At 51.8% G+C, this 27,523-nt stretch overlaps 2 protein-coding genes across 17 annotated transcripts in view; one reads left to right on the forward strand and one right to left on the reverse strand.

Annotated features, from left to right (window-relative positions):
* DGKD (diacylglycerol kinase delta) overlaps positions 1-8,645 on the forward strand; it is a 113,848-nt gene extending 105,203 nt beyond the window's left edge. For 6 of the 7 annotated variants that reach the window (XM_045078923.1, XM_045078924.1, XM_045078927.1 and 3 more), the window contains 3 exons: positions 3,850-3,967; positions 5,122-5,252; positions 6,491-8,645. In XM_045078923.1, coding sequence (XP_044934858.1) covers positions 3,850-3,967; positions 5,122-5,252; positions 6,491-6,580 — 339 coding nt within the window. In that variant the 3' untranslated portion in view covers positions 6,581-8,645. The remainder of the gene's footprint in view (positions 1-3,849; positions 3,968-5,121; positions 5,253-6,490) is intronic. The other variant, XM_045078925.1, reaches the window with a different exon arrangement.
* A 5,070-nt stretch (positions 8,646-13,715) lies between these two features.
* USP40 (ubiquitin specific peptidase 40) overlaps positions 13,716-27,523 on the reverse strand; it is a 76,520-nt gene continuing 62,712 nt past the window's right edge. For 7 of the 10 annotated variants that reach the window (XM_013046323.2, XM_013046330.2, XM_045078917.1 and 4 more), the window contains 7 exons: positions 25,558-25,652; positions 24,268-24,386; positions 21,203-21,268; positions 19,234-19,444; positions 19,006-19,101; positions 16,688-16,779; positions 13,716-15,333 (listed from right to left, as the gene is read on the reverse strand). In XM_013046323.2, the coding sequence (XP_012901777.1) occupies positions 15,222-15,333; positions 16,688-16,779; positions 19,006-19,101; positions 19,234-19,444; positions 21,203-21,268; positions 24,268-24,386; positions 25,558-25,652 (791 nt within the window). In that variant the 3' untranslated portion in view covers positions 13,716-15,221. Of the gene's footprint in view, positions 15,334-16,687; positions 16,780-19,005; positions 19,102-19,233; positions 19,445-21,202; positions 21,269-24,266; positions 24,387-25,425; positions 25,465-25,557; positions 26,856-27,523 lie in introns of those variants that run through there. The other 3 variants (XM_045078922.1, XM_013046329.2, XM_045078920.1) reach the window with 3 other exon arrangements.

Genomic DNA, 27,523 nt, shown 5'->3' on the forward strand with positions numbered 1-27,523 from the left:
AGGACAATGACTTCTTTGAAAGCAAAAAACAAAGTTGGCAAGTTTGTGAGCTAGTTCTTTGAAGTACAGTTGACTCTTGAACAGTACAGTTTAGACTGCGTGGGTCCCCTTATACAGGTTTTTTTCTGATTAATGTAGTGCTGTACTGCAAATGTATTTTTTCTTAGGATTTTCTTAACATTTTCTTTCCTGTAGCTTACTTTTTTAAAAGAATACGGTATATGATATACATAGAGAATTTGTGTTAACTGTTTATGGTATTAGTAAGGCTCTTTGGGGAGTCAGAAGTTATACATAGATTTTCAACTTCATGGGTGGGGGGTGGCACTCCTGACTTCAATGTTATTCAGAGTTTAACTATAAAATACAAGAAATTAAATCATTCTGTGGCAAATCGAGGAAGGTCTGGACAGTATGAAGTGATAAAGGTCATGGAACAACAGATAAGAGGATAAATCAAGTATATTATTTTCAAAGAAATGCTAATTTAAAAAATCTTGCTAAAACCATTGAAATGTCAGGAAAAATTTAAACTATACAAATTGAAATCTAAGGACATTTATTTGTGAATTATTTTTTAAAGGATTTTATTTATTTGAGAGAGAGAGAAAACATGAGCAGGGTGAGGGGCAGAGGGAGAAGCAGACTCCCTGCTGAGCAGGGATGTGGGGCTAATGTGGGGCTCGATCCTGGGCCTCCAGAATCATGACCTAAACCAAAGGCAGATGCTTAACTGACTGAGCCACCCAGGCATCCCTAAAGACATTTTAAAAAGAATAGCTACAGGACAACTTGAAAAAATAATTATCTCTGAAGGAAAAATGTCAAGGAATATGTAATTCCTCTATATAAGAAACAGCATCAAAGCTAGGCAAAGATGGATGTTGGCGCAATTTGTGTTTTAAATTGTGATAAGAAACACACAAAATTTACCATGTCTGCTGTTTTTAAGTGTATAGATTAAATAGTGTTAAGTATAGTCACATATTAGAAGCAAATCTTGGCAACTTTCAAATAGTTCATTACTTTAAAAACTAGCAAATCTGATTTCAGAATTCTGTATTATCAGTAGATCTGCAAAACCAGTTTATTACTGTTTTTTTAATCTTTTTTTTTTTTTTTAAAGATTTAGTTTATTCATTTGAGAGAGACAGAGAGAGAGAGAGTCACACAAGCAGTTGGAGAGGCAGAGGGAGAAGCAGACTCCCCATTGACCTGGGAGCCCAACATGGGACTTGATCCCAGGACTAGAGATCATGATCTGAGCTAAAGGCAGATGCTTAACCATCTGAGACACCCAAGTGCCCCAAAATTGAAAGCAATTTTTTATAAAAGAATTCCGGGTGGGGAGCACCTGGGTGGCTCAGTGGGTTAAAAGCCTCTGCCTTCGGCTCAGGTCAAGATCCCTGGGCCTTGGTATCATGCCCTGCATTGGGCTCTCTGCTCGGCGGGGAGCCTGCTTCCTCCTCTCTCTCTGCCTGCCTCTCTGACTACTTGTGATCTCTGTCTGTCAAATAAATAAATAAAATCTTTTTTTTTTTTAAAAGATTTTATTTTATCCATTTGACAGAGATCACAAGTAGGCAGAGAGGCAGGCAGAGGGGAGGGGGGGAAGCAGGCTCCCTGCCGAGCAGAGAGCCCAATACGGGGCTCGATCCCAGGACCCCGAGACCATGACCTGAGCCGAAGGCGGAGGCTTAACCCACTGAGCCACCCAGGTGCCCCAATAAAGAAAATCTTTAAAAAAAAAATTCCAGGTGGAAAGTGCAGAGGGACTGAAAGGCCATTTTGCATCCCCCCCCCCCCCGCCCCCACCCAGGAAGCACTCAGTTTCCAGTGGGTCATCCATGGGTGGCAGCACCTGTGGTGAAAGAAGCTGCTGGCCCCAGAAAGAGGATGGCAGGCCTCACCTGTTGGGAGGCAGTTGCAAGCCTGTGTCATCACTGGCGACAGCGTCCTGTCTAAAGGCAGGAATCTGGATCCAATCTGCGTGGGCAAGGGGTGGGGTGGGCCGTCTTACTGGGCAGGCAGCTGGTTTCTCTGTGGTGAAGGATGAAGCCGGGGAGTCTGAGAGCCAGAGCAGCTGAGTGTCACTTGTGGCCCTCACGAGGGTCCTGGTTCAGACACACCAGCCATGAGGGTAACCCTTTGGAACAGGCGGGGAGATTTGATGTTATTAGATGTACGTGAGCTCGTGCTGGTGTCAGTGTGGTGATGGTGCTGTGGGTAGATGCTCTAGGAGCGCATTCCTGTCTTTTAGGGTTGCATACGGAAGCGTTTGTGTGTGTGTGAGAGTAGTTTGATGTCTGGAATTTGCTTAATTTACAAGGTGGGGAGACAAGGTCATACATTGATAGCCTCTTTCTGCTGGCCTCCCAGGATGAAATCCCCATATTAAACGTTAGAAGTTAGGGGCACCTGGGTGGCTTAGTTGGTTAAGTGTCTGCCTTCAGCTCAGGTCATGGTCTCAGGGTCCTGGGATTGAGCCCAGCACCAGGCTCTCTGCTTAGCTCTCCCTCTCCCTATGCCTGCCGTTCCCCCCACTTGTGTTCTGTCTCTCTGACAAATAAATAAATAAAATCTTTTAAAAAATAATAAAAGTTAGAAATTAATGTGATCCTCATAAGCGTTTAAAAAAAAGGAAATTGTAAAGTCAGGCATAGGATTCTGTTTGGGCTGTGGGGAGAGCAGCTCTGGGTTGCTTGCGGGTGCCCCTTCTGTGGGAGCGCTGAGGTGTGAGGCAGGCGCCCACCAGTCCCAGCATAGAAGAGCCTGGGAGCCGAGGCGCTAATGGTCTTTAACGGAGCAGCTGTTCGATGGATGGTTGATGATTTTGCCAAGTTAAGAAATTTGTAAATTAAGTTCCTTGAGCCCTGCGATCATCAGTTAGAAATACCATTGTGAGAAGTCTCTTTTCTAGTAGAAAACCTGAAGCTGGAAATGCCTCTGATCAGAAATCCACGAAGGGGCTCTTGGGGCACCCGGAGGCTTGGTGGCACTACAGAGCGTGTTCCTGGATGTGAGGACCCGTACTCTCCCCCCGTCCCCCGATTTGGTGCAATTCTAATGAAAATCCCTGTGGCATTTTTTTCAGTGGGACCATGTGTCCCTTTCAGATCTGAAAGTATCTTAAAGCTGCCAAATGTGACCATGCAGGTCAGTGTGGGGACGTCAGTAGAGAGGGCCCTGGGGCAGAGTCCAGGCCCTCAGGGGCAAGAAGAGGCGCTCATGGGACATAGGAAATTCTGCTTTATTTGTGAATACGGGGGTAGGATGTGTACACACGTAAATCCAGGCCCATGTATCGTGTGCAGAGGCCTGTGGCCCTGCTTCTGTGTGAATATAGTCAGACCAGCTGGGAAGGGGCAGTGTCCTCTCTGCCCATTTCCTGGGCAGCACTGTGCGGGGTGGTGGCAGGGATCCAGTGCTCCTGTCCCTCAGTGATGCTGCTTTGGGGAGTAGGTTCCAAGGAAAGACCGAAAAATGCCAGAAAAGCTTTGTTTTTAGAAAGACATTATATCCCACTTGTCCCTGTCTGCCCGTGCAGCTCTGAAGATCGGCTGTGACCTACTGGATAATCTTTGTAGAATGTATTGGTATTTGGGTAATATTCATGAAGCTTTTCAATCACATGAGAAACACACGTTATAAAATTAGGAAATCAAATGTGGTATTAGACACTGTGTGATCACTGTGAAACCACCTTTAAGAGGCGTTACAGGTAAGTCTGTGAGCCTAGAAACCAAGGGGGACAGTGGTACGGTGGGGACTGAGCCCCCCTGCCCAACGTGTGCCTCCTGCCTGGCTGCTTCAGCCTCTGACTCTCCCTGCCTCTTGCTTCCCCCACAGAATGTGATGCTGGAGCTTTCCAAACGCAGCCGCAGTGGCAAGTTCCGCCTGGTGACGAAGTTTAAGAAAGAGAAAAACAGCAAGAACAGAGAAGCTCGCAGTAGCCTGGGAGCCCCGGGTACCCGCCCTCCTGCTGTTCTTCTGGCTGTCCATGCCGGCTGTGGGGGCCATTGTGGTCTCTGCTTTTTTCTGCAGCCTTTTGGTTCTTCCCCGTGGTCCCTGATCACGACCCTTATTGCCGCGGTGTTTGTCTAGGGAGCTGCCCCTGTGTTGTCGCTCCTGCCCGGGGTCACTCCCTGGGCGGACTCCGGTGACTGATACCACACTGCGTGCCTGCCCTGGATTAGGGGGTGCAAGGGGGGAGGGGGACACTAGAGGTGATAGGACACTCAGAGACACAGAGCTCACACTTCAGTCTTGTGCAGGGCCCACCGGGCCCTCCTCTTGTGAGGGGCTGCTGGTCCCCGGCCGACAACTCATGAGTCCAGGCCCCATGCTGGAGCCTGGGCCAGCGGCGCTTGCAGCTGGGGAGGTCAATAGAAAATGGCACTCGAGGACATTTTTGGGGGAGTCCGTAAACTGGGGCTCTTAGCATGGCTGTTTCCAGTGCTCTCAGGTGCCGAGAAGCCCCGAGTTTGGATTTGTGCCTTTGATTTTTCTTCTTCGCATGTTTGTCCAGCAGTTGGGTTTCTTTTAATGACGGTGGCTCTGGCTACATGAATCTCTGCCTGTTTCCCTTCCTGCTGTGGACCAGAAGTGATGGGACCCTCCAGAGAGGAGCGCAGGCTGGCCTCAGCGGCACAGTCACATTGGCATTTACCTCTTTGGGGGTGTCTGGTCCCTCCTGGGACATGGGGGAAATGACCAGGCTGATGGCCAACCTGGCAGGAACAGACTGCAGCTCCTTCCCTTGGAGAGCGGGTGGCTCCCTGCTGCTTTTTGCGAGGCTCTGGGGCGGTGCCTGTGGCTGGGCGGTGGGTGCCGGCTGCTGGGGGTGTGTGTGGGGTCCCTGCTGCTGGAGGTCTCGGGAGCCAGCTGCTGGGGGCATCTCAGGGCCTGGCTGCTGGGTGTCTTGGGTGCCAGCTGTTGGGGGCATGTGGGTGCCAGCTGCTGGGGTGTCTGGGGTACCTACTGCTGAGGCATCTTGTCTGGGTGCTGGCTTCTGGGGCATCTTGGGATGCCTGCTGCTGGGATGTCTCAGGTGCCGGCTGCCACCTGCCTCGCGCTGGGCTCTGGGCACTCACTGCATTCGTGCTTTTCCGTCTCCGACAGTTCACCTCTGGGGGACAGAGGAGGTTGCTGCCTGGCTGGAGCACCTCAGTCTCTGTGAGTATAAGGACATCTTCACGCGGCACGACATCCGGGGCTCTGAGCTCCTGCACCTGGAGCGGAGGGACCTCAAGGTACTTCCACATTGTCTCCTGGGAACCCGCCCTGGGCTTCCCTGCACTCCCTTCTCTGTCCCCTCCCTCTGACCTGGCCACGCCCCAGCATCAGGGCTCTCCTCATGGTTCTCTTGTGCGTGTCTCGTGTCTCGTGTCTCGGGGTGATGCGCGACGGTGGCCAGCAGAGCGCCTCTGCCCCCCGGCAGTGATGTCGCCACCTCCCATTGCCAGACAAAGCCAAAGCGGACATGATGGAGATTTTTGCTTTTCTTAATCTAATTGGACAAGTGAACTATTTTAACATTAAAAATCCTGTCGAGGGCGGGCACCTGGCTGGCTGTGAGTAGAGCATGTGACTTTTGGTCTCAGGGTTATGGGCTTAAGCCCCACCTTGGGGGTGGAGCCCACATAGAAATAAACTCTGTCAGGGGACGCAGCTCTATGCTAAGGAGTCAGCTGAAGAGCCCTGTGTGACAGTGGCCCCCAGCACGCGGGGGTCCCTCTCCCTTTGGAGCTGACGCGCAGGCACCCCACAGAGATGCTGTGAAGGAACGAGTCTGAACTGTTTGGTTTTCAGGTGCACAGGACAGTCACGTGTAGAACATGCAATCTGTCAGGTGTGCAGCAGTGTTACGTCTCAAAAGTGTGTGCCTGTCTTAGTGAAAAAACTCGTTGCTAAAAACTACTGTTATTGGAACTTTTAGTGAGTCCTGATCAGTGGTCACCAATGACCACAACAAATGTAGTAGCAAAAATGTCTGAAATATTGTAAGAATTCCCAATATGTGACACAGAGGCTCGAACAGAAGCTGTTGGAAAACTGGGACCGACAGACTTGCTGGACACAGGCTACTAGGGGTCCTGAGTGTGGGAGGTGTGTGGGGTCTGCGGGTGCAGCAGTCGGAGGCAGGCTGCTCGCGCTGGGGTTCGCGTGGGCCAACCTGAGCCCAGGGCTCCTGGAGCCATGTCCTGAGTGGGTGACCCACCCCTGGGGACGTCTTGGACGGCAGCTTTGTTGAGTCACTGTATCCCTGCCGCCAGGCCAGTGTCCTGGGTCTGTCCTGCACGGCAGCAGGGACTGAGGCTTGTGGGAGGGGCTGTGGCGGGCATCTGCACGACTCTTCACGCGTGGGCCATCTCTATCTGGTGTCACTGTCTTCATTTTTTCTCCTTCGCTTGCGTTCAGAAAGCCAGGTAGAAGGCCCGCGGGGGCCAAGCCCCCTTCCTGGCATCAGGGTGCTGTCCTCTCGTTGCAGGACCTCGGAGTGACCAAGGTGGGCCACATGAAGAGGATCCTGTGTGGCATCAAGGAGCTGAGCCGGAGCACTCCTGCCACCGAGGCCTAGCCCTGGCCCTGTCGGCCTGCATCCCCCGCACCCCCCACGACTAAGGCCAGGCGCAGCGCCTGCCCCTTCTCATGGTGCTACTCCCTTTGCTCCAGACAGGAAGCCTTGCAGACGCCCGTTCTGTGACTGCTCCGGGGTCTCGAACACACCAACATAGCTACCTTGAAACAGCACCTCGTCCCACCCGGCGTTATGTGGGGCGGACCACCACCTTCCCTCTGCTCTTGCTGACCTGTGACCTGGGCCGGGCCTGACCTCCTGGGCCCTGGGGCTGCCTGGGATTGTCCTGTGGGTTCCTCACGGTGAGCCTCATCATCGCACACCATGTGGCATCTCCCAGGCGTGCAGAAACTGACCCAGCTGGCAGCCTCCTGCACTGGAAAGTTCTTTCTGTGCCCACCAGCCACCCAGGTCTTGACAGCACCCTTGCCAGGCCACCCACGGCTGATGTCCCATTTATGGATGAGGTCTTTCACAAAGATCTGCCTCTTATCACTTGAGTGTGGCAGGATTGCATTGCCAGTCCCGTCTGTTGTCACTAGACCTGGAGAGGAGGCAACTCGTCCCTCCTAAAGCCAAGTAAACGGGTGGCTGTGATCTTGGGCTGCCAGATCCCTTCCCCATTGCTTTTGGTCCCTTGTCCTGGTTGGTGCCCTCTCTTGAGCTGCTGGTATGGGACATGGGATGTCTATCCTGAGACGCCGTAGCCTCTCTTGTCTCTCCACAGAGGACATATTTGTATAAGCATGGTGGTGTGCGGAGAGAGCGCTTCCTGGGCGCTGGGAAGATGTCTCTCCCTATCCTGGGGGAGACCAGGCTTCGTCCCAGGCCAGCGTCCCGACAGTTTGACCATGTGGATGGCTCTGTCTCATGCCACTCTAGCCTGCGTCCCCAGCCCTTGTGGGCCCGGGTAGGGGACAGTGTCTGGCTGCCAGCTAGGGCTCCATGCTCCAAAGGGGCATGCCACCCCATCTCCTGGAGCTCGCTTTACCCCTCGTCCATGTGAGGGGACTGGGCTGCAGGTGCTGTCTGGTCATCCTTGAGGGGACCATGGGGAGCTCACCAACAAACAGCCTCTACTTGGCACTCGCTTTGCAGGCCCCTGTGCCTCCCCTTTATTGGTGTGCCTGGTGGGCCCCTCCGTGAGCCAACCTGGCCCATACCTCCGGTTTGGGGGTGCTCCTGCTGGTGACCTTCCAGGTGCCCAGCCAGCTCCTGTCCCCGAGAGTAGAGTGGCAGCATTGGGTTTGGGGTGAATAGGCCTGTGCTCCGCAGGGTGCTCTGCTGCGCCTTTGGAGGTAGGCCGGGCAGCTGTCTGTGGCCTTCCCCACCCTAAGGTCCAGTGCCAGCAGATGGCCGTTTGGGACGTGGAAGGCAGAGAGGAGTCATCTGGCCACCAGGAATCACTGGTTTTCCAGGTAGAACAGGCTGAGAAAGGAGACTGAGGGGACCTGAGCCCGCGGTGCCAGCACGGTGTCTGCGCTGTCCCCTCTGGTAGGGACCGGGGACAAGTACGCCCATGGCAAATGGGGGAGTGGCAGCTGCGGATGGGTCTGAAACTGCAGGCCACCCCAGGCCCTCCCGGCCCTCTCTCGGGGAAGCCTGAGGGTTGGGTCAAGCATGGTGTTTAAAATTAATGTGTTGTCAGTGATGAAAACACAGTTTACATAGAAACCATTTTTCTGATTCTAGTAAGTTAGAGGTGAGTGGAGTCAATGTGCTTGTCGCGTGGAAGTGCGCCGATGTGGGGATCGCGCTGCGTTGCTGTGGGGGCCACGTCGCCCTCCGTGGCCCGCTTCTCCGCCAGGCCCCGATGTTCCTGCTGTGGCTGAGTGCGGTCCCGCTGGGACCCCAATCCTGTCAGCATGGAGGGAGGAAGGGTCAGTCCTGGGGAGTCTTGGAGAAGAGGTTTTGTGCCCTCGGGTGGGGCTTACCCCTCATATTTATGATCTTAATTTATACAGTGCCCGCCGTGGAAGCAAATGCCTCCTGTATTGCTGTGTACATACCCGATCTGGGGTTGTAAATAGGTTGTTCTGTGTATAAATAAAATCTTCCATTGACAGATTTTCTTGTTGTCATTTCCTGTGCTTTGACATAAAACATTACTTGCTCAAGTCTTTCCAAACTGGATTCAGGATTGTTTTTTAGCTACTCTAAAAATAAGGTGAATTGGTGTGGCTAAAGAACAAAATGGAAAGTCATTGTGTTTTTTAGAAAACACAAAGAATGTTTTTTAAATGAGTTGAGTTTTTTAAATGAGTGAGTTCTTGGGTCTTTTGAATTAAAAACTCAGCAAGGAGGTTGGGCTGAGGGTCAAACTCCATCATGGGCAGCCTGGACAAGCCTACTGAGGGCATGTGATGGAAGCAAATATTCTGATCCTCCTAAATCTTTCCTATAAAACCACAGACCGCCTCTCCCACCTCTCTGTTTAGCTCCTAGTACCTTTATCCCAAGGCAGCAGCCTCTCCAAGCTCAAGGTCATGCTGTCATCTCTCAGTTCTCTGGGGTGAGGCATGGTGACTGGGATCACAGAATTGAAAATGAGGCTGACAGGGTTCAAAAGGGCTGCGTGGGCTTTGAATACACTGGTTCCCTCTCCGACAGCTCTCCCTCCCTCCTCGCTCTTCGGGGGGCCCTGGTGTCCTGTGGTGTGCTCCCTCCTCCCGTGTGGCTATCCAGGATTAGCCTCATGGTTATAAGATGGCTGCCACCACTTCAAGCATCATGCCCAAAAAGTGACCCAAGTCCAGGGTAAGGTGTACGTGAGCAGGTGGTGGTCTCTTCTGGGTCTTGAAGATGAAAGGAACATTTTCAGAAGACCTGCTTTTGCTGACCGCCCCTCATGCCTCATTGTCTAGAGCCGCACACAAACCCGGATGAAAGGAACGGGACCGTGCTGCTGATGACTGGTCATGCGTGATCAGTTAGGCTAACGCATGGAATATTTTATCCAGACGCTGGCCTGAGTGGTCTGCACATACTAACTCCTTTATTTCTTCTAACAATCCTGCCTCTTACAGATGAGGAACGGACTCAAAGAGGTTCTCAGCTTGTGGCACATTACACAGCTAGCATGTGGCAAAGGTGGGAGTCACGGGGCAGGTGGGTGCATGAGATCTTACCTCAGGTGCTATCCTCTGTCCCAGCCCTGACACTGAGCTCAGCCCACATGACAGGTGAGAAAATTGGGTCCAAACTATCCTCGTCTGTTGGCCCAGAAGCCCAGCTCCGTTCGGTTTGGCAGGGGTGGGGATGGGGGACCCTGCACGCCTGGGAGGTGGGTCTCGGGAGGGCTGCTGTGGGCCCTGCTAGCTGCTGGCCACTCTCACCGGGGAGGCGCACTGCATGGGGCTGGGCTCCACTGTGTCACAAAGCAGTCAGGGAGCCAGCAGGAGACCATGTGGGGCAGAGTGGGTGGAGGCCAGATGCCAGCCCAGAGGGGACGAGGGGGAGGGTGCAGGTGTAATGCGATGGCCAGACTGGCCAAGGCAGTGTGTGCAGCAAGGGGAGCAGTCTTTCTAAATTCATGCCGCTTCCTGTTAGATGTCATCCTCCAAGGAAACCCAGGTGCTCTACATAGTTTACCTTCATCCAATCCAGTGACAGAAGCCTCCCGAAGTGAGGGAAGGCCAAGCTGCTTGACCTGTGTTGGCTCAGACTGGTTTATTCTTTGTTCCCAGAGCAGTCGAGGGCAGGTGTGTTTCCGCGACTCAGACTGCAGCCCCTCCTCATGTCCCTTGGGGGTCGGGCTGTCGTGGCCAAGGTGGCTGTGGTGGTCACCTTCCTGCTGGGGTTGGGGGAGTGTGAGGCTTCCCGAGCCCACCTGGACAAAGGTGGTTGGAAAGACAAACCACCCTCCTCGCCCCCCGCGCCCCACCATGCCCGGCTGCTGTACGCGAGCAGGGGCCGCACACACACTGGCTCATCGCTCACCTCCAGTTGTCTCTTGCTCTGGGGCCCCTTTGCTTTCCGGTCTCCTTCGGGGAGAAGGCCCCTCAGTCAACACACACCTTGCCCGCCTTCCTCCTTTAGGGGGTTTCCAGGTGTTTTGCAGGAGAGAGGCATGTATCCCTGAGGGGACCGGAAGGGTACCCCAGAGCCTCAAGCTGTCCCTTGACAGAGCCTCAAGCTGTTCTCTGGTCAGCAGTGTTCCGTCTGCCAGAGTGGCCCTTACCTGCTGTCTGAGAGGCTTTCCTTGCTCCTGGAAGCTGACGTCTGTGACTCAGGGACTGTCCTGGCCCCACCCAGGCAGCGTTCCTGGCAGTGCCTCCTGTGGGGGGGTGGCCTCTGCCACAGGCTGTGGGGCTACTCTGCTGGCTCCCGGCTGAACGTTTGTGCTCCCGGCTGAATGTTTGCACTGCCCCACTGGCCGAGGGTGGCCGGGGAAATGAAGCCTGGGGGCACGGGGGCTACAGAGAAAACTGGGACTCATCTGGACACTGGATCCTTCTCCTTCCGTCTCTCTTTGTCCCACGGTACTTCATGAAGTGGGGAGCTTTGATTCTTGGTGTTTCTTCTCCTGAGCCCAGCCTAGCTTCTCTTCCCCTGCCAAGGGTGAGTGCTGGCAGTGCTGCTCTTGTGGACATGCGTGCAGGATGCAAAGAGGACTTCGGCTTTTTGCTAAAGATAGTATCTAGGTGTGCATGGCTTTTTTTTTTTTTTTTTTTTTGAAGAGTGCACATGAGGGGGTAGGTGGGTGGGGCAGAGGGGGAGGGAGCAAGAACCTCAAGCAAGCTTCATGCCCAATGCGGAGCCTGATGCAGGGATCCATCTCATGACCATGAGATCATGACCCGAGCTGAAATCAAGAATCAGACGCCTAACCGGCTAAGCCACCCAGGTGCCCTAGGCTTGCAGGACTAACTTGTACTGATCCTGGGTTTAACATTTTAATATTTTGTTCATCATGGATTTTTCTGCATTAATTTTGATTTCTAAAAATGCTGTTACTAAAAACTGATCGGTCTTGACTACCAAATTTTTTGGGCAAAAACCTACAGGTTTTTGCCCAAGGCCTCCACTTCCCCGAGTCCTGGCCCCCTGTTGCATAATCTGGTTGTGAATGTTAGAAGCTCTGACTCCCTGCCATCTGTGGAAGCCGCTGCTTGATGCCGATAAATGTCAGTTTTCTATCTCTTGCACCACTAACAGATCCCCACATCATCTGGGTCGTGTGTTGTGCTCAACATTCTCCTTTCTCCTCGGCAGTCGCATCTCCTGTGAGGTCACTTAGTAATGTGACCAAGTGTTGACCAAAGAAATGTGAGTATTAATTGAGATTTCCAGAAAGTTTCTTTTAAGCCTTTCTTTTTCCTCCTGCAGTTGGCCTGGAGGGTGGGCATGATGGATGGCGCTCCAGCAGCCAGCCTGGGCCACGGGATGGCGCCGAGCATGGAAACACATGTTGAGGGTGGCAGCCCACTCTTGGACATCTCCATGGTCTCCCCAGAGTTCCTGGCCCCCTCTCTGCTCCTGCCCAGCAGCCTTCTCTTATATGAGAATTACACGTGTCTCGTTTTGTCTCTAGGTTGAACCTATCCCTGTCGCAGTCCTTCTGTAAAGATTTTGTACTTGGGAAGCAAGAGTGAAAGCATACAGAGACATGAGTTATACCTATTACGCAGGTGTGAGGCCAAAGGGGCCCAAACCCCAAGGAGATGGGTGAACTGGTACAAAGAAAACTTGGCAGACAGGTGTACACATGGGGCAGGTGTTTGTGGTGCATGGAGGCCTCTCCGAAGCCGGGGTCTGACAGCATCAGTGTTGGCCCGAACAGAGGAGCTGCTCACACCAGGGATGGCAGCTCCAATCCCGCCAGCCCAGCTCTGTACAAGTCGGAAGCATACTGGGCACAGTCCATTCATGGTTTCCAAACCACTAAAGCAAAACAGGTTTGCAAAACAAGAAGAAAGCCGGCTGGCTCGGCTTTGTCACTCACGCTCTTGATGGAAGCAGATCAACCGTGAGCTTCCTGAGCACTCCCAGGAAGCGTGTCGCCAAGTCCCACGCTGGCCGGTCACTCAGCCCCCAGGGTCATCCATCCCAGGCCTCCAGGACGTGCAGGAGGACAGGTGTCCAGGGAGTGCTGCCCTCTCAGTGTCCATGCTGATGCATTTGTGCCCTCATTTTCCAGAAGAGGTTCTGCTGTGGCCCTCCTCACCCCCTTTGTACACAGATTCCGGGTCTGATTCACCCTGGTCTCTCAGGCACCAGTTGCTGAACTGTGAGGGTGGCTGTCCACTGGACCTGACCCAGAGTAATGTGGCCCAGAGACCTCAGACCTGAGCTGGGGACATGGACTGCGTGTGAGTTGCCTCCCCTGGCAGGGGCAGGGGGTGCCAAAAGAGGGACACAGGTGTGGTCAGGGTGTAGGCGGAACAGCTGCTGGTGTTATGGTGGGTGGAAACAGGAGAATGGGAGGATCCCAGCAGATGCTGGGCAGCTGGGGCTCAGGACCTCGGGCCAACGTGCTCCCTCCAGGAGACCACCTGCTGCACCCTCCCCCACCCTGGGGCCTGCATTCTGCTCTGCTCCTGGGCACTTGTGTTGCCCACGTTGGGTTCAGTCACCTGGAAGTGAAGGGTCCAGGCCATGACCCTCTGCAGCGAGGGACACAGGGTGACTGCGGTGAGTGGCTGTGCTGCAGGGGTGCAGAGGGACAGAGAGAAATGGGAAGACTGCAGGGAGGCCACAACCCTCTTCTGTGTACAGCTGTCCTTGCTTTGTGGTGCCTCGGGAGGTGAGCAAATATACCCACTGGTGTTTCTTTTACTGACTGGGCTTTGGGTGGGTGTGTCCTGGGGCAAAGACCCAGAGGAGCAGGACAGGCAGGGGAGGGAGTGTCCGCTGTGGTCCTTCCCAGCTAAGTGCCTTCCAGAGAGAAAGGCATCTATAAAGCCATGATTTGGTAATCATCAGGAAATTCTGGTGCACCCCCCACTTTTTTTTTGGCCAGAAAAATGTCCTAGGGGAAGAAAGTTTTTGTCATGAACTACCCTTGCCGCTTCCCTTTCCCTAGAAGGGAAAGAAAACAGATCACTTCTAATTTCTTCCGAGATAGTATCCCCCTTGAGTTGGGATTTATTTAAAATGCAAACATACTTCTTTCTGAACCAGCACTAACACCGTATTTCTAAATATAAACGTTTATTGAGCATCTGAAGTGCGCTTGGGGGAAAAATGCCGAGGGGAACATGGAATAGTTGGTGCACAACAGAAACGGGGAGACTGCAACCCAAAGTTTAACAGAATCTTACAGCTCTCCATGGAGCCCCACTTCCCCTAACGGGAGGGAGAGGCCAGGCCAGCGGGCAGACAGCAGCCCGAGGCTCGCACGTGAAGGCACAGCCACCTGTGCGGCCAGGACTGTCTGGTGAGGCCCCCTGGTTTCCCCAAAGCAAAGTTTTTCGGTTATTTCTTTAATATTTGATCACCTTAAAACAAGGGCAGACCAAGGAGCTTGCGTCAGAGCAGCAGGAACAGAGTAGCTTCCCCGAGGGCCCGGCTTCCAGCTCTAGCCCCTCATGTCTGGTTTGGGCCTGGGGATGCGCTCTGCGGAAACCACGTGAGACACTGTTAACCTCGGTTCCCTAAGCTGGTGGCACGGCTGGAACACTGGTCCACGGCTGCCTTCCGTCTCCTAGCATGTGAGCACCATCTCCACGCTGGCAGGCAGCGAGCGTGACAGGCCTGCACAGCAAGAGCCGCCACGAAGCCTCATCTGAGGTAAGAAAGTGAAGTTTGTTCCCTTCCCAGGAACCCCGCTTCCAACCCAGCCGCAGTCTGAGGGCGTGAGGCCTCCCCGTGTGCCCGTGTCCCATCAGCTGGTCCGTACCAGAGGCGGGTCTGTCATAAATGCCGACGAAGTCTTTCATGAGCCGTACTTCATGAAGAGTTCAGTCTCGGTTTTACGTTCTGTCGCCTGTGCTGAGGCCACTCTGCGCTGCCGCCTCAGCACCCCCGGGCTCGTGTGCCCCAAGCAGGCTTGCAGCCCCAGAGAGGCTCTGGCAGCGAGAAGGTTCGGATCCCTGCCCCCGGCACAGCTACACCTGAGGCCTCCTCTTTCCTTTGGCTGGAAAGCAAGCCGAGGCTTCAGAATCTGTTTTAACTCAGACAGCAGGGGGCACGTGGGCCGTGGGGACCAGAAAACAGCCACCGGCTGGGTAGCCCGAGCCAAGCCAGACCATCGTGTGAGCGGAGCTGTCCGATCCTTTGTCAGCTCAGGGGCCGACACCCTCACGTGAACAGTGGAATAAGGCGGGGAAGGCGGACCGTGCAGACTTCCAACGGCAGGTCGGTCCAAGGCTGGCAACGTGCCGTCGTATCCATGCCTGTGGTTCATGCAAAACCGGGGAGTTTTCTTCTATGAATGGTGGCTAGAGTCAGGTGCAGCGTGAGGACAGCATGTCACTGGCTGCTGGAGGACACTGCCGGGTCTGGGTCATCCCCCGGCACAGGTGTGCAGTGCAGCACGGCCACGTGTAAGGTGCACTCACCTGGCCCAAGGTAGGACATCCCTCTGCTTGTAACGAGGTGGAGGATTTGGACCGTCTGTCTGCAGAAGGCAGAAAACCGCCCCACCTGGCGAGGCGCTGCAGGAATGAGGAGCCCCCAGGGACGCTGGTGGCAGCCCGTGCTATCGGAAACTCCCGACATGGATGGAAAGAGAAGCTTCTGGTGCGCGGGGCCGGCTGGGTATCCTGGCACCGGAGAAAAGGTCACTGCTTGGCACACGAAGGGCTTCTTGGCTGCAGGAGACACAAGAGGCTGTCACTGACTCAGCCATGGACACCGGAGGCCTCACCAGGTTGAGGGATGTGGATGGACTCCCCTCAAGTTAGAACAGGCCCCAGCAATGTGCGTGTGGACCTCTGGCAGGTATTCCCAGACTGTTCAGCTGGAGGACCTCAATTCATGCAGCCCCCTTCCACCCTGTGACAGGAGAGTGGGTGCCCACGCCCTGTCCACATAGGGAGTCAGACGTTCCCAGTCCGCTGGGTCAAAATGTCCACAGCAAGATACACCTTTACCTTGAGAGATAGAGCGCGAGGATGGGACAGGGACGGAGACAGAGTCTCTGGCAGACTCTCCGCTGAGTGCAGAGCCCAACATGGGGCTCGATTTCCTGACCCTGACACTATAACCCGAGCCAAAACCAAGAGTCCGATGCTCGACTGAGCCACTCAGGTGCCCTGAACCTTTTGAATCGAAATGTAGCATTCACAGAGGCGCACATCTGGAACGTCCAGCCCCACGCATCAGTACAGCTGTGCTTGCCCGGGGGACATTCCCTCCCCCTCGGCCCGTTCCTGTGCGTGCTTTTCTCCGGCCCCACTGGACACTGAGGCAGCGAGAGTGTGCGGAGGCAAGGAGGGCTGGGTCAGGTCGCTGCACTACACCAGCAAGAAGGACCCTGTCCCCGCATCAGAGCTGACTGAGGACCAAGATTTCAGGAGACCGGGGGCGGGGAGCAGGTAAGGAGGACAGGGCACGCCTGGAGGGGCTGGCATGGGGTCACGTGCATATAGGGGTGAGAGCCAGGTCCAGACACGCGACTAGTCCAGTTCAAAGGACTGACAGAGGTAGAATGTTCTGGCAGATTCTGGGAGGTGTTCTGTGGCCCACGGCCAGGGGAGAGACAGCTGGGCTATGTGCAGAAGGATGGAGCACGAGGAGGGGGGCGCAGGGTCCATGTGCTGAGCAGGGCAGTGGCCTGTGGAGGACCCCTGGCTGGACGAGGGCAGACAGAGGAGAGAGTGGCTGGAGCACGAGTGATCTCGAGTGCTCATTCGTTCAGATGATGGAGAAGGGCGAGGGGCTGAGAAGGTAGCAGGGAGGAAGCGGACCAGCAGGGCGAGCTCCTGAGACCGGGGTTGGGGGGTGCTTCACCCTGTGTTCTGCCTAGGTTCCCAGAAAGCCCGGTTAGGGGGTGATGTAAAGAATAGGTCTGGGCAGCAGACAAGAAGCCCCCAGGCTGCATGTCTTTCCAGTGCAGTCTGGAAAGCAGCGCTCCAAGCCCCATCAAGGGCACTCCGCCCGGGAGCGCCGACGTCTGGGGGCCGCCAGGGGAAGGTGCTGCAGGCATGAGGGCAGGGATGGTACCTTTTCTTTCCCAGAGCGAGCTGCTTCTGTGTTTCCTTTCCCAGGTCATCTCTGACTGTACTGAAATCTTCGTCATCCTCAACCAGGAGATTCTGCATTTCAAAATAATTAATGAACAATGTTTTCAGACACTTAAGGTGTACGTAAAAAAGACTTCAACATATGGCCATCCGAATTCACCTAAATAGCGGACACCAAGCATCCCAGGGCTGGGGACTAGCTCAGCAAATGGCACGAAGAGCTGGCACGGGGACTCTTGTGCCAGCCCTCAGACTTCTGCCTCTGGCCACCAAGGCTCCATGGAGACCTGGCACAGGGACATGCCTGTTGGATCACGTGCACTCCTGCCCGCTAGTACAGCTGCTCTTCTAGAAATCCTGTCACCACGTCCCCCCACATATCTCCACAGCTGCCCCGTCTGCCCGGTCTGCTAACTCCCAGCCTCCGCAGACACAGGCTGCCCATGGTCTCCTGAGGGGCTGCGGTCAGTTTCCTATACCGACGTCCTTCCCCAGGAACACTGGCCACCCCCAGGCTGGCCTCAGCGAGCAGCGCTCTAGGAAGGACTCCGGGGCTGGCCGTCCCAGTGTGTTTCGGCTTCCTGACTCCTGACCGCCTCCCTCGGGTGCATCTGGCAGAGGTAACCCGCTCCAGCGCCATCAAACTCCCAGGCCAACAGCAGGAGTGGGCGCCATCTGGTGATGAGGAAGTCCCGTACCTGGCGCATCTGGACCCCCGGGCCACACACCTGTGCCGCTCTGAGGACCTGGGTGTCTGTCTCGCTACTGCTGTGCCTTTTCATACTTTGTAGTGTTTCACAGTTCTTAGAAAGCACAGCACACTACAGCTACTGGAATACGAATGTACTGTCTTAGTCACCGAGCGACCGTGGGAGCATCCTGCTGCGTCCACGCACAGCTCTCAGGTGAGAAAAACGGAGCAGACGCGGGGACCTCTCTGTCCCAGTACACGGTGCTCGGGACGCATGTATCTGAATCAGCCGCTGGTCCTCCACCACCCCTGGAGGGGGGCACTGCTGCTCCGGGCCTCGCCTGGACTTGAGCACTACCTGGGGGCATGACCCTCTGTGACCCTTAGCATTGCACAGGGTTTTCCAGTCCCTGGAAGTGACCCTGTGACTTCGTTTCAAGCATTAAATGATGGGCGCTGTCTCTGCGCTGACACATGGAGCTCTGATGTATCGATGTCAACCGCTGGCTTCCGTGCCACCACATCCACACTTTCTTCATTTTCTCTGTCCCCTTCCTGGGGTCACTCTTCTTTCCAGTCGATGCTATTACAGCTTGTGTGTCAGGGAACCCTCTGCACGTCCCCTCCCTGCACGTGCCAGGGCTGCCCGGCTGACGGATGTGGGTGCCACGCCCGCAGCACTCCCTGCGGTCTCTGCAGAAGAACAGTCTAGGAAGGATGGCTTTAGGCCTTCCTTTCAGAATCCCCCTTATCTCTCCCTCAGTGTGTGTTCACTTCTCTTCGGGGGGGAGAAGGCACAACGGTGGACGAAGCGGGGCTTACAGGAATGCTTATTCCTTGATGTGAAAGTATCGATTAGCAACTCAATCCTTAAGTTAATATCAGTAAATTAATTCTTAAGGATTAAAGTTATTAATTCTTAATATAAAAATATTACTATGTGACAAAGGAGGTTTGTCCACAGTAGGTGAGGATGGCTCTGTCCCCTTTTGTAACAGACACCAGATTAAAGACGGGAAGCCAGGGACCTAATTACACAGGTGCAGAAACAGTGGGAATTTAATATGCCGATGCTCGCGCAGGATGGAAAACAAAAGAACTCAGAGCAAACTAGGCATGGAAGGAAACGTCTTACCCTGATGCTGGGACCGACCCCAAACCTACAACAACGCACTTCATGTTAAAACTTCCGCAAAAGCATTTTCATGCAAGGCCAACCCAAGATTAAGATTGTGATACTGAGGTTCTACTGGCCTCACGAAAGGAGTGGTTGGTCTGGCTTGCCCTCTTATTTCTGTTCTCTGAAACAATGTAGGGAAAAGGCACTATTTGAGCCTTGAAGATTTGATACAACTTCTCTCTCAAGGCACTGATAGGGGCGCCTGGGTGGTTCAGTGGGTTAAACCTCTGCCTTCGGCTCGGGTCATGATCTCAGGGTCCTGAGATCAAGCCCTGCATCAGGCTCTCTGCTCAGCGGGGAGCCTGCTTCCCCCCTCCTTCTCTGCCTACTTGAGATCTCTGTCTGTCAAATAAATAAATAAAATTTTAAAAAAGTCACCGATCCTGGTGTTTTACTTAAATGGTAAATTTGCTGTTAAATAACTTGCCTTAATACCAATCGTGTCTCCATCTTTCAAATAATAAGGTGCCCCCTGCAAATTATCTTGCTTTTTCTTCTTTTTCCTCTTGGTAAGTTGCTGGTTCTACAGAAAAAGCAAGCATCTTGAATAAAGAAAATTCACATTCTTACCAAATTCCCCGTCTGTGAGAAACGGCAGTTAACCTATTCACTACACCAGGAAGGCCCAGTCTCCCGAGAAAGCCTGCAACTTTACCCAGCTCGATATCGGAAGCCACTCAAACTTTTCCGGGAAGTACTTGGCAATTTCAATTTTCTCCACGGGCAGAGAGCAGAAGTAGGCGACCCGCTGCCGCAGGGAGCTGGCCGTCCAGCCGCGGGCGGTGTCCCACACCAGGTCCACGCAGGGAGTGTAGGCCCTCTCGCCAGGGAGGCGCATCTGCGTCCTCAGCACCACGTCGTGGGGGCTGCAGCAGAAGAGGAGCGGAAGGACAAGGTCGCAGGAACCATGGGGCAGGGGCAGTGATGGGCAAAGCTTTTCCTTGACCCTCTGGTTTTCAGAAGGACAGATCTTCTTTCCTCAAGCCCTCTAACCCTCTTCTCTGCTTTGCTTTCCTTTCACTCTGACGCTGCCTGAGCTGGGGGAAGCTCCCATCGTGGGCCCCCACGCGGTGGCGTCTCCTGGGAGGCGGCAGGGAAGGAGCCCACAATGAGGGCCGCAGCTGTGCCCCAGAAGAGGCGGATTTCGGAACCAGAAGTTGGCAGGACAAAGCTCCGTTAGCTCAGCGCGGGGAGGGCAGCAAGGAGTGAGTGAGGGCTTAGCGGCTCACAGGACAGGAGGCTCTGGCTGGAAGGTGGGGAGGGAGACGGGAAAGCATGTATGTGTGTCTAGGCTGGGCACACCGCGTGTGATTTTACATGCTGGGTTTCAGTTCTATTTTGGTTATAGGGGGGCTTTTACCAAAAGAAGAACGGAACCACCGGAGGCATGGGCCTGGGGAGAGAGCAGGCCTGGCCGGGCCGGGGTGGCAGAGGCTTCCCAAGAAGGGGAGAGAGGGAGAGGAGAGCGCTCCGGAGGCTGCGCAAGGATGGGGGCGCCCCAAGCAGGTCTTCACTGCTTACGACAAACGTGACCGTGGGTCAGTGTTGTTATTTCAGAAGGCTTCACAGATTAGACTTTTTCCTAAGACCCCCTTTACAGAAACATGCAAAATAACATGAATTCACACACTCCCAAAACACAAATGGCTTACAAATGATAAGCCTTTGAGAAAAATGCCCGCTTTTGCTACCGATCAGAGCACTGAAGCAAATGAGACAAGACAACCACTTCTCACTGATCAATTTAGCAAACACTTAAATGAAGAAAATATCCAGTGCTGGTGTGAGGGGGCAGGGAGTGCTACTCATGGGCACTGCCCGTGCGAACGTGCATGGGAAGGACTTACCTGGAAAGGAACTGAATGGTTTTAAGAAGTTTAAGATGTTCATACCAGTTTGACCCAGAAATCCCCCTCCAGGACACTACTGTTGGTCAATACGGTTGGCAGTGAGAATGCACGTTCATAAAAGCCATGGGGCTAAGTGAAGGTGAGACACGCAGAAGCAGAGTCCCCGCTACTATCCAGCAGCGGGAACGGCATTCGTCACATCACGCAGAACCACCTCACCCTTCAGTGATGCCGACAGAAGGTCTTAAAAAAGATTTTCTTATCGTGATAAAAGAAATAGGAAGGTTTGATTACAGACCCCACTGGGGTATTTCTTTAGTCAATAATTAATCATTGGCTCTGACACAGGCATGGTTGTGGGTACTGGGGGTAGAGCAGTAACCGCAAAGCTCACATCACAGTGGCGGGAGCCAAGTCCCCCATGAGGGTCTCCTAAGTCAGGGTGTGAAGGTGATGAAGGAGGGGAAGGGGGTGGTGACAGGTGCTGACAAAAGACTGTCCCAGGGCATGGATGAGGGCTGGGAAGGAGCATCCTGTTCGCTCTCGGAGATCACTATGGAGTCAACATGCATTTGTGACTCACTGTTTTCATGGGAAGACGAGTTCCCAGTTCCAGACACCAGAAACACAAACGAATTTGTAGAAGACAGTCTGGTTTAAATTGCCAGGCTGCTCAAGCAGTGGGGAAAAACCCTTTACTATTGAGCACACTATTAAGGTTTTCAAGAAATTACCCACCAGGACAAGTCAAGCACGCAGAATTGGATGACTTACCCCAAATTTTCTTCTTTCTCAAGGGGCTCTAAGCAGATCTCAGTTTTCCTTCCCAGTTTGTATTCCCTGATAAAAGAAATGAAACAAAATAACAGTGAGTGACATACTTAATTTTTTAGATCTTTTGGGGAAAAACACGAAGCTTTCTTTTTAAGCAAAAGTTACAGTGAATAAGAACATTCAAAATCTGAGAGATGACTATGAATGAGTAGATGCCTACAAGCTGGGGGAGATGGACAGACCTTGGCATGTGCTGAGTCGCAAAGAGAAAATCTGAACAGAGCAGTTACAGTAAGAGAACTAAGTAAGTAATAAAACACCTTGAACAAAGGAAAGTCCAGGACCAGATGGCTTCACTGGTGAATTCTAACAAACATTCTTCCCCAGCTCTTCCAGAAAGCTAAAGAGCTATTACAAGGCCAGCGCTACCCTGATACCAAAACCAGACAAGAAAAAGTTACAGACCAATACCCTGGCTGAATACAGATGTAAAAATGCTCAACAAAATATCCGCAAACCAAATCCCAACTCCTCCACCTCGATCAAGTGGGATTTGTTCCAGGGACACAAGGGTGGTTCAGTGTCTGCAAATCAACCAATGTGATACAGTCAAGTGAAGTCATCATCTCAACAGATGAAGGAAAAGCATTTGACAAAATTCTACATTCTTTCATGACAACCTCACTTGACAAAGCGGTAGAAGAAACCTAACCGGACACAGTAAAGGCCAGACACGAGAACCGCTGGCAACTCATCCACCGACGGCTGCGCGTCCGCACGCCTGTCTCCGCCGCGGGGAGAAGGTGCCCGCTTGCGCCACTCTGACCCGACGCTCCACTGGAAGTCTTGCCCAGAGCCATTAGACAAGGAAAAGAAAGAAAAGGCATAAAATCAGAAAGGGTAAAGTACAGCTGCCTCTACTTACAGATGCCATGCTATTCCATGTAGAAAACCCTGAACACCAAAGAACTAAATAAATTCAGTGAAGTTGCAGGATACAAAGTCAAGATATGAGAACCACTTAGCATTTTATACACTAATAGTGAACTATCAGAAAGACAAGAAAACAGTTCCATTTATAAGAGCATCAAAAAGAATAAAATATGCAGAAATAAATTTAACCCAGGAAGTGAAAGATCTATATGCTGTAGAACATTGATGAACGAGACTAAAGACATACGGAAATGGAAAGATATGCCATGCTGCTGAACTGGAATGTTGCTAAAATGTCCCCATTATCCAGAGTGATCTGCAGATTCAATGCAATCTCTATCAAAATTCCAATGGCATTTTCCACTGAAATAGGAAACCAATCTGAAAGTTTGTATGGAACCACAAGAGATCCCAAAGATCTGAAGCAATCTTGAGAAAGTAGAACAAAGCTGGAGAACAATCATCTTTCTTGATTTCAGACTGCAGAAATCAAAACAGTATGGCACTGGCATAAAATCAGACACAAAGATCAGTGGAAAAGAACAGAGAGCTCAGAAATAACCCCATGCACATACGGCCAATGAATTTACAACAAAGGAGCCAAGAGCACAGAACAGGGAAAGGACAGTCTTGGTCTCTCCAGCAGATGGTGCTGGATAACTGGTCAGCCACGTGTGACAGACCGCGGCTGGACGGCTATCTCACGTCATATCCTAAAATCGACTTAAACGGATTAAAAGACTAGACTGTAAGGGCCAAGCCACAAAACTCTTAGAAGAAAACACAGGGTAAGCTCCTTCACACTGGCCCTGGCAATGATTTTTTCATTTGAAACCAAAGAAAAAGACAAGAAAAGCAAAAATAAGCAAGAGGGACTGCATCAAATTAAAAAGCTTTTGCCCAGCAAAGGAAACCATCAACAAAATGAAAATGTGACCTAGGAAATGGGTGAAGAAATTAGCAAATCATGTATGTCATAGAGGGTTAATAACCCACACAGCTCAAGAATTAAAAAAACAAACAAACCTGTAAATACTATTAAAAAAATGGGCAGAGGAACTGACATTTTTCTCCAGAAGATCTACAGATGGCCCCCAGTACATGAAAAGGTGCTGACCGTCACTCATCCTCAAAGAAGTGCGACTCACAAGCACAGGGAGAGACGTCCTCCCACTCGTCACAACGGCTAGCACCGAAAAGGCGAGGACAGTGTTGACGGGGGATGTGGAGGAATCGGGAACCCTTGTGCTCTGCCGGTGGGAATGTGAACTGGTAAAGCCAATTTTTTGGAGGTTCCTCAAAAAATTAAAAATAGAACAACCCATATGATCTGGCACTTCTGGGCTTGTATCCGAACGAAATAAAAACAATCTCGGAAGTGCTATCCTCGCTCCCACGTTCACAGCCGCACTATTCACAGCAGCCAAGATATGGAAACGACCCAAGCGTCCGTCAATGGAAGGATGGACGGGCAGGGAGGTGGGGTACACGTGTATGCAACAGAGTATCAGGAGGACATCCTGTTACTTGTGACAACAAGGATGACCTTGAGGGCATTAGGCTAATAGTGAAGTTAAGTGGGACAGTTAAGTGTGGTATCGCATACATGCGGATTCTAAAAAGGCCAAAAGCATAGGAACTGTACATGGCCGTCTCTAAGGGCTGCAAGGGGCGGAGGGGGAAGAGATGTTGGTCAGAGATGCCCAACTTCCAGTTCAAGATCCGTAAGTTCAGAGCCTCTCATGTCCAGCACCGTGCTTACAGTTCACTGTAACACAGACTGGAAAGTTCTTTAGAGAGTAGATCCTGAATGTTCTTACGACGAAAAAGAAATGCTAATTATGTGACACGTGCAGGGTTGGCTAACGCCAGGGCGACAATCATTTTCAACGTATGCAGCGCCATGTATCAGTGATATCCCAACAAAGCCTGAAAAACTCAATATTCTGCTCATGGTACCTGAAGCACAGTAAACACACAGGGAGCTACATTTATGCCTAATATGGAAAAGTAAAGCCCCAGAGTGTCGATGGAAAGCGTCACCCAGCTGCCAGCAGGCTGCCTGACCCCCCAAGCCCCCCGGCCCTCATGGCGGCGGCGAGGGAAGACGGCGATTCCGCTGAGGAACCTACTTGAGCTGCTGCTGGTTGGCACGTAAAATCCTGCTGGGGCGCTGGCCTTCCATGGTCCAGGCTCTGAGGAAGGCTGGGGAGGGGATGACCAACTCCGAGGAGGGGGACAAGGTCATGGCCTAGAAAGAAAACAGACATTTCTCCAATGGTTTGAAAAAGTGCTTCAAACAGATACATTGCTTTAGGAAGACACAGACACTACACAGTGACATCTGAGGGAAGAGTGCCTCGAGGAAGGATAAACCCTATTTAAAAAAAAAAAAACAAACCACAGGGTATCTCTAAAATGAAATCCATCCAGTCACTTCTGTCTTCCTCTTGCAGGAAGCCAGCTTGAGGGATGAGTGAATTTTCCAATGAGCCAAAAGCTCCTTTTAAATATTTCAGGAAGTGAAACTTAGAAATTCATTTCAATGTGAGTATAACTCGCCAAAGCTCTAATGAAAGCCAGGGGTTCACCTTCTGCTGTCTTCAGTGCCAATATAGTTCTTCAAGGTTGGCTGTCAGTGGAATGTTCCAGAATCTTTGGATGCAGCTGCTAGGCCTAAACTTCTGTACTCATTTAGCAGGCTGACAGCTATTTATAGATTGAGACCGTAATATATAAAACAGCCAGTACTCAATTTTTATCTAAAAACAGCAACTCTGTATTTCTTTTGAGAAAAAGAAATGCTCTCATGGCAGTAAGAGGAAGGTTATTTCAGATGCTGCACGCACACAGGAAAATCCAGGATGGACGGCAGGTACTCGCGTTGTGGGCCTGACAACAAATTTCCAAAGCGTTCTGTGCTGTGCTCAGCCCAGCCTTTCCGTCCGGACCCAACACTCTGTCTACAGAGTGTGAGTGTGTAAGAAAAGGATGTAGTATCTAGTTAGACATTCTAGGACACATGTTGTAACAGACATTTAACACAAGGACCACAATGATACAAGAACAATGTAAATAAAGGGGTAAAGTGAATGCTTCACAGATGATCCAACACATGTTTCCCTAAGAAACCAAAATGAACATAAGCCGCAAGTCACTGAGGAGAAATTCAAATGAAAGCACACAGCATGCCCGTCCGAGTGGGGACACATGACAGCCACAGGGCGAGTGGCAGAAACACACACCAGGGCCGTGTGAGCCGAGCGCACGAGTGCCTGCTGGGTACTTACCACTGAACGTGGCCTACAACACATGCCCTATCAGAAAGACTGTAAGTGAGGGAAAAGGAAATAGAAGAAGGTATTAATATCTCACTGGAAGAAGCCGAGCCACCACTCCCGCGCCACAGGAAGAAGCCTGACCTGGGCCTTGAGCTCTGCCACAGTGGTGTCTTCGGAGATCTCCAGGTCCCCCAGGAAGCGGAGGGAAACCTCCCTGTGCGGGTCGCCGGGAGCATCTACAGAGGACAGAGCCAGACGTCAGAAGGGAGCCTGGACTGCGTCTACTTCCTATTTCTGAAACACACACCATGTTTTGGTATCGCTGATAGCTTTAGTACCAGCTCCCTTCGAGAAACGGGTCCCTGGTGACTTTGGAGGGGAGGAAGCCATGCCTGGGGCGTCAGCCGGCAGGACCATGCCATGGGCACCATGTCCTGGTGTTCTCACTGCAATGGGCTCGAGGAATTTCACATTTGTGCTGTCTGCCTACATTCTTCTTCTCTACATGTGCTCCTTCCTCAGAGAGGCCTTTGCTGGTAGGATGTGGAGTATTCCTAATGTCTCCCCCAAAGAACGTCATTCTCCAGTGAGGGCAGGCTGTCTATCCTCTTTGTCTGTCCAGTGCCCGGATGGCTGCCACACAGTGAACGGCCACGAGAGGTTTATTGACTAAAAGATCTTTGACAGTAAAAAGGACTTTCTACATGTATTTTTAAGAAGGTGAAAACAAAATGTTCTCTTATCTGAAGTTCTATATATCAATGGTGGTAACTAAATTTAAAATTTGGAATAACTTCACTCATATTTGCTCTGTTGATTGCTGGGCACATTGCTAATACACACTAAGAAGTCTGATTAAGTAGGTCAAATGAAAGACCCTCTTCCTGCGTCGTTCTTTTGTCTTAAGGACACCATGAGCTGGCACCACTAGGAAGATACTTTTAGGCAACTCAGGAATGAAAAAATATTTCCCAGATATTGTGATCTAGAAGGACTATCAAAAAATGAACTGTTTCCTTTACTTTTATGGAGAAAGACACAGCTTTTTAAGGTTGTATCCAGTTCTATATGTAACTATTCTATTACCAAAACATTTTTAGAGTTAGTACCTATCTAATGTAACCCAAACAAAAAAACTTAATACTGATTTCATAGGTAATTCAGTATGAAGTATTTTATTGCTCTATACATATAACCCTAACTTCGCAGTAAGGAGATAAAAATGTGACTCACTTACGTTGATTTCAGTACTGAGGCTTAAAAGGTAAAAAGAAATATTAAGTGTGTAATACTCCAAGGCACTAAAGAAGGCTAAATAAGTAAGACCTAATAAACAGAAAAAACATAAAGAATTGGTCCTACCATATTCTCTTTAGTTACAAAGGAAATTAATTTTTTTTTAAAAGATTTTATTTATTAGAGAGCGTGAGCGAGCACAAGCAGGGGGAATGGCAGGCAGAGAGAGAAAGAGAGAGAGGGAGAAGCAGGCTCCCCACTGAGCAGGGAGCCTGATGCGGGACTCGATCCCAGGACCCTGAGACTATGACCTGAGCTAAAGGCAGACACTTAACTGACTGAGCCACCGGGGCACCCTGTGTTTTCTTTATAATGAAGCACAAATCTGTAAAATTACAAACGGCAATTGAGACTCACTGCTAGTGACTTCTTGTTCATCCTGATGTGTGTGTGGAATTCTGTCTGTGGAGAAGCAACTAAGAATAAAACAGCATGTTTGAATCCTGTGTGTCTCCTCAGAAGTCAGAGACGAGGCGAAGCACCCCGGCAGCTGCCCCTGGGGTGTGGCAGTGGAAAGAAGCAGGGGCGGGGTGTGGACTGTGCACAGCCCCCGTGAGGGACCCGCGTCTACTATCAGGCTCAGTACCCGAGTCTGGGATGGGGGGGTGGGGGAGGGTACGCCGCGGGAGGATCTCGCAAGATGTTGTGGACAAATTCTAACGTGCTGCCAGAATAATAAAGACAGTAAGACACAGCACTTGACAGGCTGCAGAGCACTGGATAAAAACAGGATGGAGTTCTTCTACGGAATGAATAGGTTTTGATTTGTCGACCTTACATTTAAGATACAAACTCCATCTGCCTCCCAGAG

This window comes from Mustela putorius, unplaced genomic scaffold (genome assembly GCF_011764305.1).
Source record: "Mustela putorius furo isolate JIRA1106 unplaced genomic scaffold, ASM1176430v1.1 tig00000275_pilon_pilon_pilon, whole genome shotgun sequence".
In the NCBI taxonomy this organism is placed as follows: Eukaryota; Metazoa; Chordata; class Mammalia; order Carnivora; family Mustelidae; genus Mustela; species Mustela putorius.